Source organism: Rhineura floridana, chromosome 20 (genome assembly GCF_030035675.1).
Source record: "Rhineura floridana isolate rRhiFlo1 chromosome 20, rRhiFlo1.hap2, whole genome shotgun sequence".
NCBI lineage: Eukaryota > Metazoa > Chordata > Lepidosauria > Squamata > Rhineuridae > Rhineura > Rhineura floridana.
In genome coordinates, this window is record NC_084499.1 from 7,430,666 (window position 1) to 7,447,027 (window position 16,362).

Consider the following 16,362-nt stretch of genomic DNA (forward strand, 5'->3'; position numbering starts at 1 on the left):
GGATGATGGGAGTTGTAGTCCAGCAACATCTAGAAGGCACCACAATTTTGTAACCCACAAACATGTCCAATAAAAGAGTATTACTAAAAGCCATTTGAAGGAGAGAGGTTTTAAAATAATTGCTATGTTTGGTTTTATTTATTTATTTATTCTGTTATTATGTTATGTATATTGTTGAGATTTATTGTTTACTTATGTTTATTTAAAATGTGATGTATTGTTTTTCCTTTTAATTGTACCAAATATGAATTGTATATTATATGTTGTATATTGATTTTTATGTTGTAAACTGCCCAGAGAGCTTCGGCTATGGGGCGGTATAGAAATTTAATAAATAACAACAACAACAACAATAATAAAAGCCATTCAGAATGCCAAGACTGTGCCTGGAAATACACTGGTAGCCAGTGTAACTGGTACAGCAGTGATAGCCAACCTGGTGCCCTCCAGTTGTTCTGGACAACTATTCCCATCATTCCTGTCCATTGGCTATGCTGGCTGGGGTGGATGGCAGTTGTAGTCCATAATACCTGTACTGATGGTACAGAATCGGTGTACTGTGTTTAGACCACCTAGCCTATATTGGGGCCCTGGTAGCTGTCACTCATGTTCTGCATCAGCTGAATGCTGGTTCTTCCAGCTTAGGGTCAGTCAATAGGAAGCTATGTGGGTGAAGCCATGCCAGAGCCTTGGAACCCTTTACTGTCCAGAGAACACTCTCACCATGTTTGTTTATTTGATTTATATCCCGTTCTCCCTCCCAGCAGGAGCCCAGGGCTGCTGTTGAACAGCCTTATCTAACCTGGTGCCCTTCTGATGTTTTGGACTACAACTCCTATCAGTCCCAGGCAGATATCGGGCAACAACACACAGGCCTCTGGTTTCGTGGTTCTAATCTTGTTAATTCCCATCACCCCCAAGTCCTGTGTGAAGACAGCTGCCCTCCTCCACTGCCTCGCTCACAGCAGCTGGCTTTCATAAGTAGTCTGCCTCTGAACCTGGAGGTTCCATTCTACTATCACAGCTAATCCCAGTCCATGGAACTAGCCTACCTCAATCATCCATTTGTTCTGACTTATCTTCAAGGGGATGCCCACCTTGTTCAATCCTCGCATAGGTTTGAAGGTTTAGTTCTTGCTTGCCTGGTATTCCTGTGATCAGGAAAGCCTCCTCATCCCTCAGAAAAAAATAATCTGTTAGAACAGGGCTGAAAGTTGCTAGTACTGAAAATCCAGGTTGGTCCAGGGATGGGACTGGGAGGGACCAAATTTAAGTCTGGGTTTCAGTTACTTGATGATAAATGCATCTGACCACTTCTTAATGTATTAGCCAAGAGGTCAAAATGTTGCGTGTGCTTGTGTGATTTATTACAATCTGATGTCAGCCAGCCTTTGCTGCCATTTCCCAATTCATCCCCCCCCTCTGTTGCAGCTGAATTGTTTGAGAATGGAGTTGGAATTATTTCCTGGTCCTGTTTTAAAATACAAATACAAATTTCTGTGGAGTCATCTCCCTATAACAATAAGGGCATTTGTTTCTGAAAGCTTATTGTGATGATTCTTCTCTAAATTCCTTTCTAGCTATCTCTTGGACTGGTTCCTAAATCGCAACAGAAGCCTCTGCTTTGGCACTGTTTGCCAAAGTTTTTTAAAAAAGAAAGTTCTAACTTCTCCACATTTATCTGTCTTGTTTTTGTTTTCCCCTCTTGTGTTTCAGGGTTTACCTGGACCTATAGGGGAGCCTGGTCCAAAAGGCAGCCGGGTAAGTGAGAGAGAATTACTTGTTTCTACATTTCTGTTGGCTAGGACAAAGAGGGAACTGACCACCAGAGGTGGCTGGGGCCCACTGGGATTGGCAGGGCAGTTGGCAGAAAGGCATCTTGGCAGAAATGGTAGGCAGAGGCTGAGCCAACGATAGGCAGAGCCAGCTAATTGTAGTTTTGTCACCATCCTTCCCTCCTGGCTGAGTTCTGCAATGGCAACACTGAGGTTGAAGAGTAGGAAGCTGACAGGCAGGATCATCCGCCGGACTGGCTGTAAGTAAGAAGGTGGGCAGGTGAGGGGTTGGCTGAGAGCAGGCTGAGGTTTGTGGGGCAGTGCCCCATTCATTCTAATGGACTTGCCTCCATTCCTATAACTTTTGAAAATAATGAAAAACAAATGCTAAGGAGCTCCTTCTGTAAAGTGGGCCAGATTGCAATGGATCCACTGCACTACTTAGGCCAGCAGCCCTGGGGGCGAAGTACAGAGAGTGCAGGCTAAAAGGCTCTGGGTTTAAAAGTCTGGGTAAGAAAAGTTCCAAATCAGAAATGTTTGGATACCAATCTTTGTTCCTTACACTGACCTTTGCCAACCTGGTGTCCTCCAGATGTTTCTAACTGCAACTCTCATCAGCCCCAGCTAGCAGAGGCCATGATCAAAGATGTCGGGAGTTGTCCATTAACTTCTGGAGGGCTGCATGTTCCCCACTCCTGGCCTAACTGCATGCTGTGCATGCATAAACTTCTCACTGATGTCCTGTTGCTTTTTTTTTTTTAATAGAAAAGCAGTGTTGGGAGGTGACAATCCAGAATTAAGGGTTGAGGGGTGCTTAATCCTTTCCCTACATGTTTCTGCTCTGGATCACCATCTCCTTTCTAAGCTACTTTTCCCCTCTGCGGCTCCAGGTGCCTGCTTTTTATCTTTGCAGAAACACACCTAGAATCCCTCGGGTGGGAGAGTGTAATATAGAGCAAAGGAGCTGGTGGCAAGAAAAGGAATAAACACATTTCCTTTTCTGTTTTGTCTAAGTTTCTAGGCCTCATGACACCAGAGAGAATTTTTTAAAAGGGCAAAGAGAATGTGTTGGAAATGCCCAAGCTATTTCTGCATTTTTTATGTTTTTATCCTACCAAACCTTCAAAGAGCTCAGGCAGCACATTTGCCCTTCCTTTAATCCTTTCAGCAACCCTGCAAGGTAGGTTAGTCAGAGAGTGATGTCACCAGGATTAACGAGGAACATTCATGGCTGAGTGGAAATTTGAACTCTGATCTCCTAGTCAGAGCCCCATTCTGTAACCACTATGCCATCAGCCAGGCAAAAAAGGTGCTTCGTTCTTCAGAGCTGTGCATCCCTCCTGACTGCTGTCCTGCAATGAGGAACAGCTGGAACTGATCTGCTTGCCCTGGCCCCAGCCTGCCAGCAGTTGCTGCAAAAGGAAGCAGTCAAAGGCTGCTTGCCAGGCTTGTGTGCCGTGAGCGATTGGTCTGTGTCTCAGCAGCAAACTTTGTCTTTCCCCAAGCCAGCCGTGCCTGTCCCGTCTGGGGACCTTCTGCTTCCAGGCATCCATGGACCATTGCGAGGGTGTTTGTCTGCTTTGAATTCCATATGTCAGGGGTTGATCCAGACCTGGTCTGCCCTGCAGCTGGTGCCTTCCTAGTCCTGGCCTGTCTTTGACTCCCTGTCCTTGGGTTTTTGCAAATGTAGTGCCACAGCAATTGCTCATGGTTGAACTCTGGCTTCTGGGCAGACTGGAATGCACTGGCTGGGTCCCTCGGGAGGTGCAGGAAGGAAGGTCACACAGCAGACGCTTCTCCTCTCCTCCTGCCCTCCCCGGCTCTGTCTAATCAACTCCTCCAACAGTGTGGCTTTGAGGTAGTCGTGTGGCCACCATCTTCAGCAGAGACAGGTCTTCATGCAACACGTAACTGACTTGCAGAATAAGTGGATGGCTGTTGGCTTTGGCCTACAACTAAGCAGCAAATGAGGTGACAGAATGCTGGGGTTAAGAGAGAACATTTGTGAGCACTCCACAGTGGACCCCTCCTCACCCCGCACATAGAAAATGAGCATAGTAGGGACAAAGGTTCTGCCCGCCTGCTCCCTACTGTGCTAGTTTTCTATTTACAGAAAGTTTTTTTTAAAAAAACCCTAACATAGTCAAACATTCAAAAATGTGACCCCCCTACTCACCTGTGGTAGCATTAGTCACGTATTATGCAATATTAATAGCAGCAGTAGTAATAATATTAAATAAAGTATTATACTAATTAGGATGTGCTAAAATTTCTGCCCTTTTTGGATTTGGTACCGAATTTTCCATTAATTCACTTATTCTCTCTTGTTATGGATCAGATTTGTATGTACCGATTTTCCTTGGTTATTTTCAAAAATGGTGTTTTTTTAAAAAATCTGCCTCTAAAATATTGATATAAAGAACACTTTTATCAATATTTCCTTTGAAATTATAGATATTTTCTTTTAAAAATAAATATTAATATCAATATTTTTTGTGAGGGGAATAAACAGATTGGTAAAAGCCGAGGCTGGTGGACAAAGAATAAACCTGAATTGATACAAGCCTGTTAGGTTGATGGAATGCTTTCGAACTGGTCAATGGATCCCATCCTTAATGCTAGTATTATTTATTATTTAATAAATCTATAAAATGATGGAACTCTTTACAAAGCAGCGCACAAAATGCAGAGTCAAACAATACAAAACTCATTGAAAACGTTCTAAAAAATTCAAAATTTAACATAACGTTAAGGAGCCTGCACAAAGATGACACCAAGAGCCCAGCATAAAACTAAATTACATTATAAACAAATAATGTAGAATGCAGTCTTTATAGCTCAATTTATATCATCTGTTAGGGAAGAAGTGGGACTTCGAGGCCCGTTTCAAACCATCCAGAAGGAGCTTGCCTAATCTCAAGTGGAACTGAATTCTGCAACTGTGGGGCAACCTCCAAGAAGACCTTGTTTTGTGAAACAGCCAGCCTGATTGTCCTCATAGGCGAGCATTTAAGCAGAGTCTCTGAAGAAGATTGCAAAGCAGGGATGGGGAACCTCAGGTCTGGGGTCAAATATGGCCTTCCAGCCCTCTCTCTATGGCCCTTGGGACTCTCCCGAGGCCACACCCCTCACCAGCCCTTCTTCACACCCTCCTTGAGCATTTTTGCCAGGCTGGAATGTATCCTTAAACTCTTGCTTGTCTGAATGGAGACTAGTGAGGGGTGTGCAAGCGTGTGTAGAAAGTAGCCTACTGTACAAAGGCAACATTCACATTTGTTGCTCTGCCCAGTTTTACCTGTTGCCCTGCCCTCTACTAGCATGTGACCCCATGAAGATTGACCAGAAGGTCAATGTGGCCCTTGAGCTGAAAAAGATTTCCCACCCCTGTTTTAAAGTATGGGCAGGCTGTCCTAAGTGAAGGCTGTCCTTCAAGTACAGTCTCCATTCTATTATGTATGTAGGATCTAGTTTTTAGATGGTTTGAAGGGGTTAGACAAATTCATGGATCTATCACAGGGGTGGGGAATCTTTTTCATCTTGGGGACCACGTTCCTTTGTGAGGAGCCTTCGGGGGGCCTCCGGCCAGTATCGGGTGGGGCTAGAAGCAAAGGTTGGGGGATACAAATTTTGCCTTTGCGCAGTCCAGCCATGCAAAAACCAGAGGTTTCTACACATGCACCTCTCTATCCACCATAAAGGTACACAACATGCATTATCACTGTTGAGGGATGCATTTGAGCCACTCAAAAGCACTTGAGGAGGGCACAGAGCAGGGCCAGTGAAGAGTGAAGCCTGAGGAGAGTCCAGAGGGCCAGGCAGTGAGGCCTAGAGGTCTGTATTGGGACCCTGGGCCTGAGGCTCCCCACCCTGGTTTATCAGGATAATGTGATGGAACCTCCATGTGCAAAGGCAGTCTACCCCTCAATGCCAGTTGCTGGGGGCAAACAATGCAGGGAAGGCGGTTGTCTTGGTGCCCTGCTTTTGGGCTTTGGCCATTGCTGGGAAAAGGATCCTGGGCTGGATGGACTTTCCTCTAGCAGAATGCTATGTTTTATAAGCAGGGAGCTACCCTAGGGCTGGTTTTTGACATTTCCACTTCTAGCAGCCAGCCAACATCATGAAGCCACATGCAAAGGTGGAGCATTGGTGTTGGAACAGGGCTTTGCTCTCTCGCTTGGGTTGGCTTGTCTAGCTGAGCGTTGAGATTTTGAGAAGTCAGGCGGTGGCTGCTGATGTTGCCGCTTCTTTGCTCTTCTGTCCTCCTCTCTTTTTATTTGAAAGAAGCAAGCTCCAGTTAACCACCTCCTACTCTCCCCTGCAATTATAAATCATTGTGACGCTGCGAGCCAATAAATCCGCCCCCCTGACTTGTCATGTGCTCTTGCAGTAAATGCTACCAGCTGGCTCCCATCACCAGGAAAATTGCATGCGATAAACAAAAGTTGACCCCGTCGGCAGTTTTCATTCTTGTAGGAGGGAGGGAGGTGGGGGAAGGGGTTGATCAGCTGTTTAATATCCTATAATGATGGGCTGTTCTGTAACAGAGCCCACTTTCCCAGCTGTCCTTTTTTTTGGTCAAGTCTGATGGGGAAAATGAACACATTTCCACACTGAAGGAGTGAGAGGGAGTTGTTTCAGCAGTTAGTTTCTAAAACAGAGAGGTGAGTTTAATGGGAGGCTGCCGGGAAACCTAGTGTATTCTGCACCATGCCATTGACACAATACTAGTGAGTTCATGATAGATTTATTCTGTACTGTCCACACATCATTCAGCATTCTTCTGCGATGCTTCCCCAAAGTTACTGCATTATATTGCCATCTAGATTGGCACTCTTGTGATCTAGCGCACCAATAGTGGTACAAAAGCCCCTAACTTCCCAGAACATTTGTGACATAAAAAGTTACTGGATTTCAGCAGATAGTTACAGGACATCTACTGATTGGAGGTTTTGCAGGTGGATTCAGTATTGAAAGTGGGATTGTGTATAACTGCCCCAATACCATCATAAGCACAAATTGTCATGAATGCACAATAAATAGGACATTTGTAGTGGCCCTCAGTGGTGATGGAAGGTGAATCTGTGCATGCCCAGAAGCACCTTTGCTTTATTTATTCATCCCTCCCTCTAATACCAGACTTGAGTGCTGAGTGTCAACTATCAGAGCCAAAAATGGGGCCCCTGAGAAACAAGGGGGGTATTAGCTTGCTTGAGGGGGACCCTGGGGTTTGTCATAGTAAAACAAATGTTTATAAAACTTACGGGGGCAACCCACTCCCCAAATTAGCCCAATGAGCATGCTCAGTTGACACTAAATGTAATATGACAGTAGGTAAAGAGAAACAAAATGGGCAGAGTGGGGAGGAGTAGAATGCTCAGTTTGCAGGGATGCTTGGCTGAAACCCTAAATAGGAGCACTCCCCTCCCCCCCCTTTTTAGGAAGGAGAACACTACAACATTTTGCTGCAGCTTCCACTTGTATTCATATAACTGTCACAGTATTTTTTAAAAAAAATCAAACAGCAATGTTGAACAAAAAATGGCACACAAACAACAACAATAAAAGCAGCTTAGCACTCCCCAAGCCCACCTGCCCTCCCTCAAATGTCCCAAACCCAAAATAGCTCAAAATGGAAGATCAGTAATCAAAAGCTTTCTGGGAAATGGAAGGCTTTAGCTTTCAGAAAGACAGCAAGGAGGAAACTGTGCATGTATGGCCCTTGGAAGGGAATTCCTGGTCTCAGGGGCTGTGACTGAGAAGGCCTAGTTTCCTTGTGGAGGCTAAACTCATCTCCTTGTAAAATCTAATATAATCTAGAGCAGGGTGTCACAAAGAGGTTTATATGAAAGCTAATCCCTCAAATATATGGTATCTAGGTTATGTGGGTCTTTGAAGGTCAAAACCACAACTTTGAATTGGTCCCAGAAAGAGATTCATAGCCAGTACATATGTCTCAAACTTTGGGCAGCTGTGACTGGTGCTAGTGGATGTTTTCAAAGGTAGCTCCATGTAGAGCTCATTACAGTACTCTTAGTCTATAAAGTTATCATTGGCACGTCTTCTGGAATGGTGCTGCAATTCACATTTAGCCTTGCATGCCCAAAAAGCTTGTGGACCTTTCCTGTCCTAGGATCAGGATTCTGAATGGCATATGGAGGTTTTAATCTTCTTTCAGAATATGTGAATAAGGTCGAGGTTCGGTGAAAGAGAAGGCCCTGGGATGGTTGGCAGGTCTGGAAGAGGGCAAAGATCAAGGCTGAGGAGCCAAGCAGGAATCCATAACCCAGCAAGAAGATCAGATCTGAAATTAACACAGGCATGGGGGGGGTGGAGGGTAGGAGTCAGCCTGCAACTTTGGAGGGGAGAGAAGGTGAGGCATAGGGTTATAGGGCCCCTGGAATCCCAGGATTGCATGTGCTATAATAATAATGATAATAATTTTATTATTATTTATTAAATTTATATCCCGCCCTTTCCCCCAGAAGGAACTCATAATGAGAGATGCACCTAACTGCAGAGCAAAAAAGGCATCTAAACCTCTGTCCAGCTCAGGGATGGGAAATGAGCCCTATGGGGAGGTTTAATCCTCAGTGTCTCCAGGGGAGGGCTGAGAATGTCCCATGTCTGATACCCAAGAGGGCTGCTACCTGGCTGTGTAGATGATACTGAACAAGATGAGCCAGGGGTCCGACTTGGTATAAGGCAGCTTTATATATTCCTAATATGTACCCGTCCAGATGTTTTTGGACTGCAGTTCCCATAATCTCTGGGTTGTAGCCGACTAAGCCCTACTCAGAATAGACCCATTGAAATTAATGGACCTTAGGGGTCATCTACATGATGGTTTACTGTGTGTTCGGTGCTGCTCATAACTCCTTTAAATTTGCATGGTTCACTTACCATTACTGGTAAACAGAAACTATCATGCAGTTCTTCCTGCCCCCCCCCATCAGTACCGTATATTCCGGCGTATAAGACGACTGGGCGTATAAGACGACCCCCAACTTTTCCAGTTAAAATATAGAGTTTGGGATATACTCGCCGTATAAGACTACTCCTGCTTAACCAAACAAAAAGCAGAGCTTTGCTTAACTCAAAATTTCTTCTCCCTTTGATAACCACATCTACACAGTTCCACCTCCATACTCAAAATGAAACTGAGCCTGGAAGTGTGCAACAACCCCACACATACCTTGCTAATTCGATTATCAATGCCAGGATGTCTGTCTTATCGACTACTCTCCTGCTCCCCCCCCCCCCACACACACACCAGGCATCATGAAAGACCCAGTCCTGGGCTCAGAAAGAAAATAAATATCTGGTCCTCTTCAAAGTATTGATAAGCCTCTTGTTTTAATTGAAATAATAATTATAAATTCTTGTTCTTATCACTAATGGGAGTTAATTATCTTGCATATGCTGCTGTTGCTTCTATGGCTGTAACGGAGTGAGGTTAAAGATAAGTGAAATGCAAATAGGAAAACAACAACACAAAAGGCAGTAACACTTTCCTAAATGTAATACCATACCAACCACAACAAGATTCCTATAAGGCAAAAAACTAAGCATCTCACAACCAGTCAGGATTCCTAACCAAAAACCAAAAATATGATAAATGAAGAAATATTTATATAAGCATAACTATCAAATATATTTATTATTTACACAAACTGCAAAGATATTTATAGTGCAATCCTAAATTTATTTATTCAGAAGCAAGTCCCAGCGTATTCAATGGGGCTTACTCAAACAGGGACAGAAATGCAACCTCAAGTGATAAGCAACTTCATTCACACAACCCAAAATTCCAAATCATGCCACTTTACACTGTTTTGCAACTGTTTATACTTGTTTTTATGGTTATTGGATTTTAAATGGCTTTATTTCTTGTTGTGAGCTGCCTTGGTTTGCAACCCTACCTCACAGGGGTGTTGGAAAGACTCCATACACACACGCACACACTGCAGATGTATAAATACATACAGCCCATATAATAGTTTATTGTCAAACCAATTGGTCATTGCAGAAAAATCAGTATTAGTTTTTTAAAAATCAGTATTAGTTTCCTACAGAATAAAAACTGCAATACCTAAGTAAGCCCTGCCTACTTGCTTTAAAATAGGACTGGGGGGGGGGCAGAAAGAGAACACAAACACAATTCTTTTTTACATTCACTCCAAAGTCCCATTGATTTTCAGCACATTCATAATCATGTCTACTCAAAAGTAATTCCTACTGAATTCAATAGGATTTACTCTGGACATATGGGATTAGCACTGTTTTTACCCCCAAAAGCAACTATTGGGAAGGTTTTCAAAACACTGCCCAGGATCTGACTCCTACACACAACAGGGGGAAAAACTGAAATGTATATACCTACCCAATTTATGAGATTTTCAGATAAACAGGAGGGGAAACCACAATTTTCTGGCCTCGCAATGAGGTTTTGCAGACACTGCCACCAAACAAACACTTCACTGATTGGCTGAAATCCTGAACGGGCGGGGTTAAAGCTACGAAGTGCTATACAGTAGTTTAAAAAAAGATTTAACCGGGGGGTGGGTGCCTGACGTTTTTATATATATCTCGAGAACCGCACCACCTAGAAACTTAAATTTTTTTTTAAATGAAAGCTGAGAATCCGGGCCACCTAAGGGGCTAGCCGGGCGCCGGGTGGCATGCTTAGAATCCGGGTAAAACCTGGCTATCCGGGCAATATGGCAACCCTAATAAGACGACACCCGGCGTATAAGACGACCCCCAACTTTGGAGAAGATTTTCCAGGGTTAAAAAGTCGTCTTATACGCCGGAATATACGGTACTAATATGATAATATGAAAAGTGGAGAAAAAAAGTCTCCACTCTGTTTCTCTAGTGATTGCAGACGCTTTGCTCCTATGCTTTCAGGTGGGTGTGTTAATCTTCTCCACACCCACTCTCTCATTTTGTTTCCTGTGGGCTGACAAGCAACTTCTGGCTGCTCTCCTCCATACTACTGGCCTTTTTATGTAGCTGCAAACTGCTTTTATTTTATTTTCCCCCTAACTTGTGTGCAAACACATAACACTGCTCAAACAAAGATTTGTATTTCAGCTGTATTCTACCAACCATAGGCAGGGAAAACACAGATATTCATAATTCCAGGGTTTTTTTTAAAGGAACCTACTGCAGCTGATAGAACAGACTGAACATGCTCAGTCATCTAGCAACCAGAAGGAGTGGAAATGTATAATTAGAGGGCGGGGCCACAAGGAAACAACAAAACTAACCCTTCCCAGAGGAATGTCTACTTGTGTGAATGGGAAAAACCAATTGGCAGCTACCCTTGAGCAGGAACTGTGGATGCTGCAAATCCATAATGAAGGTAAAAGTGGTGTATTTGCTATGAAGAAATGCTTCCACGTAGATGAGCCCTTAGTTAGTCATGTCCATTAATTTCAGTGGGTCTACTCTGAATAAGGCTAATGTCGGATACAACCCCCTGACCATTGGCCATGCTGGCTGGGGCTGATGGATGTTGGAGTCCAACAACCTCTGAAGGGCCACAGGGTTTCCCTTTTCTGTTCTAAGAAGAGGCATTCCCTGCTCTCTGAAGGGAATACCTCTTCTAAACAGCTCCATTCTTCCATTTTTTGCATGTAGTGGGAAATGCTGGGAAAACCTGTGGCCCTCCGGAGGTTGTTGAACTCCAGCTCCCATCATCCCTATGACTATTGACCATGCTGCCTGGGGTTGATGGGTTTTGGAGTCGACTAACATCTGGAGGGCCATAGATGTTCCCCATCCTTGCTCTAGCTGCTAGTTTTCCTAGGTTCCTTAAGGTCCTTAGATATTTTTCCTTGATGATGTTGTGACACAAATGCTACCAGCAATATATATATATATTTAAAAGCTGTCTTTGCTAACCTGGATCCAAGCTCCGTTTCTCCCAGGTGCACTCTGAACCAGCACAGGGAAGGTCCCAGCAGGCTGGCGCCTCCTTCCCCGGAGTCCTCGCGATCCCTGGTGTGAGGGTATGTGCCCTTGGACTACATCGTGGAAGCCAGCACCATGCAGTCCATGGGCATATACACTTGCCTCAAGGTTTATTTCATCACGACTGCCCTGGACCAGCGCTGGAGGATGCTCTACTTGTTCCCAAAGGAGAGGACTTGACCTCCACCCCACTCCTTCAGAGGAGACAAAATGCTCTTTTTTCTCTCCTTCCATAGGGGTACATTGGCTCTCCAGGATTATTTGGGCTGCCTGGTGCCGATGGAGAACGAGTGAGTCTTTGCCTCCTTTGTGCGGTAACTGTTGTATGTGTCTTCTTTCTCACATAATCCTTGCTAGCTGTCTGTCTCATTGGCTGTCTTAGTCTTTTCTTTGAGCCCCTGCAGGGCTGGCCCAAGACATTTTTCTGTTTCCCCCCTCCCCCCTGGAAGTTAAGGTGCATTGTACCCAAGATCAGCCATACTCTTGTAGCATCCAAGGCCAGAAATCACACAAGCACCTTTCCCCTTCTCTGGCATTTAATAATACTAATTTAGCAATAATCTATTTATGTTTTATATTTTGCTTTATGTTTTGTAAGTCACCTAGAGGCTCTTTAGTAAGAGGCAACTAATAAATTGGATTAATAATAATAATATTTATTATTGTTAATATCTATTATTTATTTATTTTAATTATATAGTTTTAAAAAATCAAATAAATCAAACAACCCTTTCATGACACCCAAAAGCAGCTGCCTGAGGCAGCTACCTCCCTCTGTCTAATAGTAGGGCTGGCCCTGTTGCCTCCTGCTCTCACCCTCCCCTAGTATCTCATCCTCTGTTTTCTCAGCTATAAAGAAAATGAGGAAGAGTCAATTGTCCTGTCTCATTTGCTCCTTAATACAGTAGTTTGTTTTTTTTAATGATAATGACACAGCAGACCGATAGGCAGCCGAACCACAGCAGGAAATGTTTCTTAATGGGAGCTTTCTGTTGTTGTTAATTGCAATGCACATGCTGTGGTGTGTGTGTGTGTGAGAGAGAGAGAGAGAGAGAGAGTGTTTTGGAGATGGGATTAAAACATTTCTTTTTGGGTGGGGGGAGAAACTTATTAGTCATGGCAGCTGCCATTTCCCTCTTACAAACCCCATAGACCTCTGGCCCAATTGGGAATTCCCTTTTGCAGCTAAGCCCAGCCCAAAGCAGGACTTGATGTTAGCACGATCAGCTGATTGGTGCTGATAGCAAGCCCCACTGGAATTGGCAGCACAACAGAATTTCCGATCAGAAACTCCCTAGTGCAGCCAGTCCCTGCTTGGAGATGGGTTTACCTTTGAAGTCTAGCTTCTCATGTACAAGATATGGCACTGTGTAGCACTTCACTTTCTTTGAAAGCCCCCCACTTCAGCCCTAAAGTTCTGCCATTGTGGCACCCCGAACAGACTATCTTCTTCCAAAGAAGGCTCTTGTTTTCCATCCTGGCGTTCTGTTTTTAACCTGCCCTCTTTCAGAGAAGGATAAAACCACATGTGTATATTACATTAAGAGAATTGGGTGGGCCCTCAAATATATATATCTTGGGTGTCAAAAGCCAGCTTAAAGAAGTGCGTCTTCAACATACAATGATACAACTATGCTAGACAATGAAGCTGCCAGATGCAGCTCTGTGGGAGGGAATTCCACAACTGTCACCTTTAAACCTTGGAGGGCTGCGCTACCAAGAGCCCACCCCCACCGATATTAACACTCGAGGGGATCTGTAAGGAAGGAGGCAGTTAGCAACTGACTTGAGTTGTATGGCCAAACAGGGATTTATGAAATTTAGTCTCCCAAGTCCTAGGCCACATCCACACCATACATTTAAAGCATAGCAAATGATGAGAAATTATGGGAGTTGTAGTCGAACAACGTCTGGAGGGCCACAGGTTACTTGTCCTTGCTCTAGTTCCTATCTCCTGGACTGCTCACCAGAGCTTTCAAACCCATGTCTAACATGAGTCACGCCCATACCATAAATTTAAAGCACTGCCATTTAAACAGTCATGGCTTCCCTCAAATAATTTTGGGAACTGTAGTTTGTTGAGGGTGCTGAGAGTTCACAGGAGACCCCTCTTCCCTTCACAGAGCTACAATTCCCAGATTGGTTTTCACAATAAACCCATCTTTCCAGGGAATCTAGTCTTAGCAGCTCTTAATCAACAAGATTGCGTTGGCCCAGAATGGGGGAGAAATTCAATTCAGCTTACATTTAAAGCCAAATCTATCCAATTCACAGTTTGAAAACTGAAACACAGCTATTCTTTGAAATCACACTTACCCGTATTTTACAATGTACTTTGCCAATCAGAAATTGTTTACAAAAAGCATCAAGGGGAAAGTGTGCATAAAAATGAATATATTAGTGAAAATAACACAAAAATGCATTATATTAGGATAAATTTTGCAAAACTGTGTACATTAAACTGCCTATTAGGAGAACATCACTAAAATGCTGAGGAAATTTTATGGGGATTTTAAAAAAGAAATGTACAGATTGCTGCAGAAATGTGGAGAACTCAATTTAAGATTGGAAAGGTGAGAAACGGAGGGAACTGAAATTGACACATCCTTATGTACTAGTTTTGGCATTCCTAAATGAAGCCTCCTGTTCACCCTTCATGTCATTAGCAAAATTGTACATCTCAGCGAGAAGGAGGCAGATCCTGCAAGTGTTTGTGTGTCAGCATGGATGAGGAGGAATTTGCAAACGCCTTGGAGCCACTGATTTAATGCTTGTGTAACTAAATAAGAAACATAAACAGAATTTCTTGAATGAGCGTCTTGGCTTCAGCCTTCATTTGGTTCCAGACCAGTAGCTTAATTATTCGTTCTGCAAAGCTGTGCCTCTGCTTCCTGGCCCTGGGTGGGGATGGGGCCTTGTGTGCATGTGCGTCTGTTTCTGTCTGTATGTTCCGCAGCTGAGGCAGGAAGGGTTAGTGGGCTAAACTCACACCTTCCCCACATTCCCTTGCTCTCGCAGCTGATGACGAGCGGTGGATGTTTTGGCCTGCAACAATCATGCAGTTGTTATAGATGTCTTTTTTTAAAAAACCCACATTATCTCCTTTTTTCTATTTTAATTAGGACTTCTTCCAGCCTCCACCAGACTTTAATAATTTATCTCCCTCTCTTGTTTGTTTTCCAGGGAATCCCCGGAGTTCCTGGGAAGAAGGGCAAGATGGGTAGGCCGGTAAAGTTTTTCTTCGTCTATTATGCAGACTTTGTTTAAAAAATAAGAAAAAGATGGGAGCAGGGCAGGGAAGGTTGGGGGTGGGAATTTTAAACTATTGAATATAGCTTTTTTGGGGGGAGGTTGTGTGTGTGTGTTTGATACCTCATTTAATGGCCAGGGGGAGGGGGGAATGTAACATCTTGTATGCTTTTATAAAGGGTCTCTCAATACTCTCCAACTGTGAAGGCTGATCCATTAGGGCAAGTGGGGCAGTGCCAGCACCTGTCTGCTTCCTCCCTCATAGTCTCAGTGTTTCCCTCGTAGAACTCAGCAGGGAGGAGGATGGGGGCAAAACTAGGATTGGTTGGCTGTGCCTGTCATTGGCTCTGGCCCCACCTACTGTTGGACTTCCTTGTCTTCCACCCTACCAGTCCCAATGGGCACCAGCCAGCACTATCCAGCTATCCGTATTTAGTTGGGACAGTCCAACGTTTCTGGTCCCTGTTGCAAGTTAAGCAGTGTTCCTGATTTGTCCCTATTTTGCCTCTTGCAATGATTTTAGGAATGTCTGTTTTTAAAAAAATGGTTCCTGAGCAGTGTGTACACACATGTGGTTTCCTTCAAGTTTACAGCCCCATTACAAGTCTCAAGAGCAGTAGACGGTACTTCTGAATCTGGCCTGTGGGCCTAATTAGTCCTGCCCTAAGAAATCAGGCTCTGGACAGGTAAAGTTGCGGCAACAGATTTGATAGGAAGACTCGAGAGTGCACTTAGCCTCAGCTTGAATTCAAGATGCTACGTCAGTATGATTTATGACCTGTGTTCAGTACTCATCTCTATGTGGGGTGGGATAGGATTTCTTATTCTTGTTGTTAGCTAAAGCCTTTAGAATCTTCTGTTTTATTGTATTCTAATTCTGTGTATTTGGTTTTAAATTGTCGGATGAGCTGTTTAATATTTGAATAGTTATTATGAAATAATGATGGTGATTATGATGTTGGGTTTGTGTAGATAGAACTGGGAGCACATTTAAATTGTGCTCCTGAATCTTCTTTTGGAGCATGGCTTGCATCATGTGATTGACACATGGGTGGCCCCATCCACCAATCAAAATGGCCCACAGAGGATTGGCCACTTCCAGCCGGTCTTCAGGCCCCAGGTGTTATTGGACTACAACTCCCATCATCCCCAGCCTGCATGGCCATTGATCAGAGATGATGAAAGTAATTGTCCTGCCAGAAGCCAAGAGGTGCAGATGTATACAGTTCCGTGAGGTTTTCTCTTTTTATTAAGGCTACAGTTATGTCAAAAGCTTTCCGACTCATTCACCTAACTGTGCTTTCTAGGAACTAATCTCCTCTCTAACTCTGACTAAGCATGCCTTTGCAGCCATAGACGATGA

General features: G+C 43.9%; 1 protein-coding gene across 2 annotated transcripts in view; it reads left to right on the forward strand.

The window, feature by feature from the left end:
• COL27A1 (collagen type XXVII alpha 1 chain) overlaps positions 1–16,362 on the forward strand; it is a 376,750-nt gene that overhangs the window by 93,338 nt on the left and 267,050 nt on the right. For both annotated transcript variants that reach the window (XM_061603994.1, XM_061603995.1), the window contains exons 10-12: positions 1,717–1,761; positions 11,987–12,040; positions 14,934–14,978. In XM_061603994.1, the coding sequence (XP_061459978.1) occupies positions 1,717–1,761; positions 11,987–12,040; positions 14,934–14,978 (144 nt within the window). The remainder of the gene's footprint in view (positions 1–1,716; positions 1,762–11,986; positions 12,041–14,933; positions 14,979–16,362) is intronic.